Source organism: Aegilops tauschii, chromosome 6, assembly GCF_002575655.3.
Source record: "Aegilops tauschii subsp. strangulata cultivar AL8/78 chromosome 6, Aet v6.0, whole genome shotgun sequence".
NCBI lineage: Eukaryota > Viridiplantae > Streptophyta > Magnoliopsida > Poales > Poaceae > Aegilops > Aegilops tauschii.
The window spans coordinates 470,475,498-470,477,964 of NC_053040.3; the positions used below are offsets into that span (position 1 = coordinate 470,475,498).

Below are 2,467 nucleotides of genomic sequence, written 5' to 3' on the forward strand. Positions count from 1 at the left end.
GTGTTCACAGCCCTAGGCACCACTGACAAAAAAATGAACCAACTGTAACCGGGGATTTATCAGACGGCTGACACATAGTGTCGGCCTATTTTTATTTGATATGCTAACTAGTGCTTAATCCACTAAAATGATTTTTCTCCCCAAATATGGCTTTGAGGATCTGCTACAGACGCTCACAACGAGTTTTCTTGGTATAATCGATCAAGGGTTGCAGGAAGCTCGACACACACCCAAGCCTAGGACTAAACCTACTCGAACTTAACTTGAACCTATACTCAGCTTAAAGCTAGCTAAGCCTAAAAAAATATTCATAGAAATATCTGATGCTATTTGCGGGACTTTGGGTGGGGTGATGAACAAGATAAGAAGATGATTCATTCTATGGCATGGTGGAAACTTCGCTAGCCAAAATTTGGTGGACTGGGCTTTCGGGACCTTCATTGCTTTAACTTGGCAATGTTGGCAAAACAGTGCTGGAAGCTAAATGAGTAACCAGATTCCCTTTGCGTCATTGTGCTTAGAGCAAAATATTATCCAGATGGAAATTTCTTGACAGAAAAAAAAATTTGAAGTGTGGGGCATCATTTACTTGGCAAACTATCATGTCAGGTTTAGAAGCTTTCAAGATGGGGTATATCTGACAAGTAGGTGATGGAACTCAAAATGCATGTCATTTGGTGCGATAATTGGATACCGATCTATCCTTATCATCGTGTCCTTGCTCCAAAAGATGGTAATTTGGTGCACAAAGTTAGTGATTTCATAAATCCAGTTTCAGGTGAGTGGGACGAGGATCTTGTTCCGTCTATGTTTTGGCCAATTGACGCTGAAGCAATATTACCAATCCTCTAGCGGGTGGCCTGGAAGATTTTGTGGTATGGCATAACTCAAAAACGGAAGTATTATCTATCAAATCAGTGTACTATGGAGAGTAGTCTCACAAATTCAGAAACAATATTGTTCATCCGGAGGCTACTGGTGGATCGACAAACAATGTGGTTTGGGCTGTTATATGGAAATCAAACAACTGTTGATCCCACGATCCAACGGTAAGAAGGGTGATAACTGGGGAGTTATCAGCCAACTTACACGTAGTGCCAGCCTTTTTTTTTTTAATTTGGATCTGCTATAGCTAGTGTTTAATCCACTAACAAAAAAATTCTACCCAAATATAGCTTCGAGGATATCTGCTAGAGATGCTCACAATGAGTTTGCTCAGTATAGTTGACGAACACCCAAGCATAGGTCTAAACCTTCTCGTATTCAGCTTGAAGCTAACTAGTTTTAGTACTGCAGATCAATCTGTGGTCGGATGATTAGGAGGACAGTGGTATCCCATGTCTACCAGAGTTCAAGTCCCAGACTTGACATTGGTGCTCACATTTTTCTGAATTTATTCCAAGCCATCTAGCGATGTGCGTTCAGTGAGAGAAGACGTTTCTGTCGACTACGAAGGTGTCTGTGACGACTTCATGAATCTCAAAATGATGTGCCGACTAAGTCTCTCGGAGGTGCTCATAGGGACATGGTGTGCGTGCACTTGTTTATAGGGACAAGTGTATGTGTGGATGTATGAGCATTTGGATATGTACTGTGTTAAAAAAACACTAATTTTAGTACTAGTACTATAGAATATATATTTTCTCTCGAAATACTACAAAGAATAGCTAACCTACGCGTCGAAAGGAAAGGAATAGCTAACCTACGTTTAATTTGACTCGGACTTGACTCGCATATATAGCTCTTTGATCTACCGAATCGTATACGAACCAGCACTTGTACATATACTAGGGTGATGCAGCGGCAAACTAGAGGCATCGCAGTTGCACAAACCTTTTCAGCTCCTAATAATTCCACCGAGTAGCAGGTCGAATCGATCCATCGCCCATTAATCTTGTCCATCGGCAAGAACCGGTTGAGGTCGAGCAGGTCCACAATGTTGTCCACCGGCAAGCGGTCGAGCTCCGTCATCGTTGGCCGCACGGAGAGCGGCCACCACACTTACACCATCGATGGCCATCCCACCGGGAACCACTGCAGGTCGCCACCCTTCCAAGTCGGCGGCCACAACTGGTGCGTCACCTACTTCCCAAACGGCGTGGACGCGGCCTACGCGGACCACGTATCCCTCGGTATACTCCTCGACGAAGATGTCAAGGCCCCCGTGAAGCTGAAGCACTACTTCTGCCTCGCCGGCGAGGCGAAAGACGAGGCGGAGCAAGCTGCGTGGCTGTCGTTTGCTAAGTTGGGATACTATACCAGGGAAAACGGCTCGACCTACGCGACCTTCATTAAAGCGGAAGACATGAATTTCGGAAAAGGTATTTGGCGAACAACCGTATTCTGGGACAGTTCCGAACGCATCAGGTGACACTGGTTCACGATTGTGCAGTCGTCCTTAGACATGTTTTTTTTTAACCTGGAACAATTCATTCCAAACTTAGACCCGCGGGTGAGTATACTTTAG

The 2,467-nt window shown here is 44.5% G+C and overlaps 1 protein-coding gene across 1 annotated transcript; it reads left to right on the top strand.

Annotated features, from left to right (window-relative positions):
- The first annotated feature begins 1,936 nt into the window (after window positions 1-1,936).
- LOC141026204 (uncharacterized) lies at window positions 1,937-2,467 on the top strand. Its single transcript, XM_073502198.1, has 2 exons — window positions 1,937-2,321; window positions 2,445-2,467. The coding sequence occupies exons 1-2, from the start codon at window positions 1,937-1,939 to the stop codon at window positions 2,465-2,467; spliced, it is 408 nt and encodes a 135-aa protein (XP_073358299.1).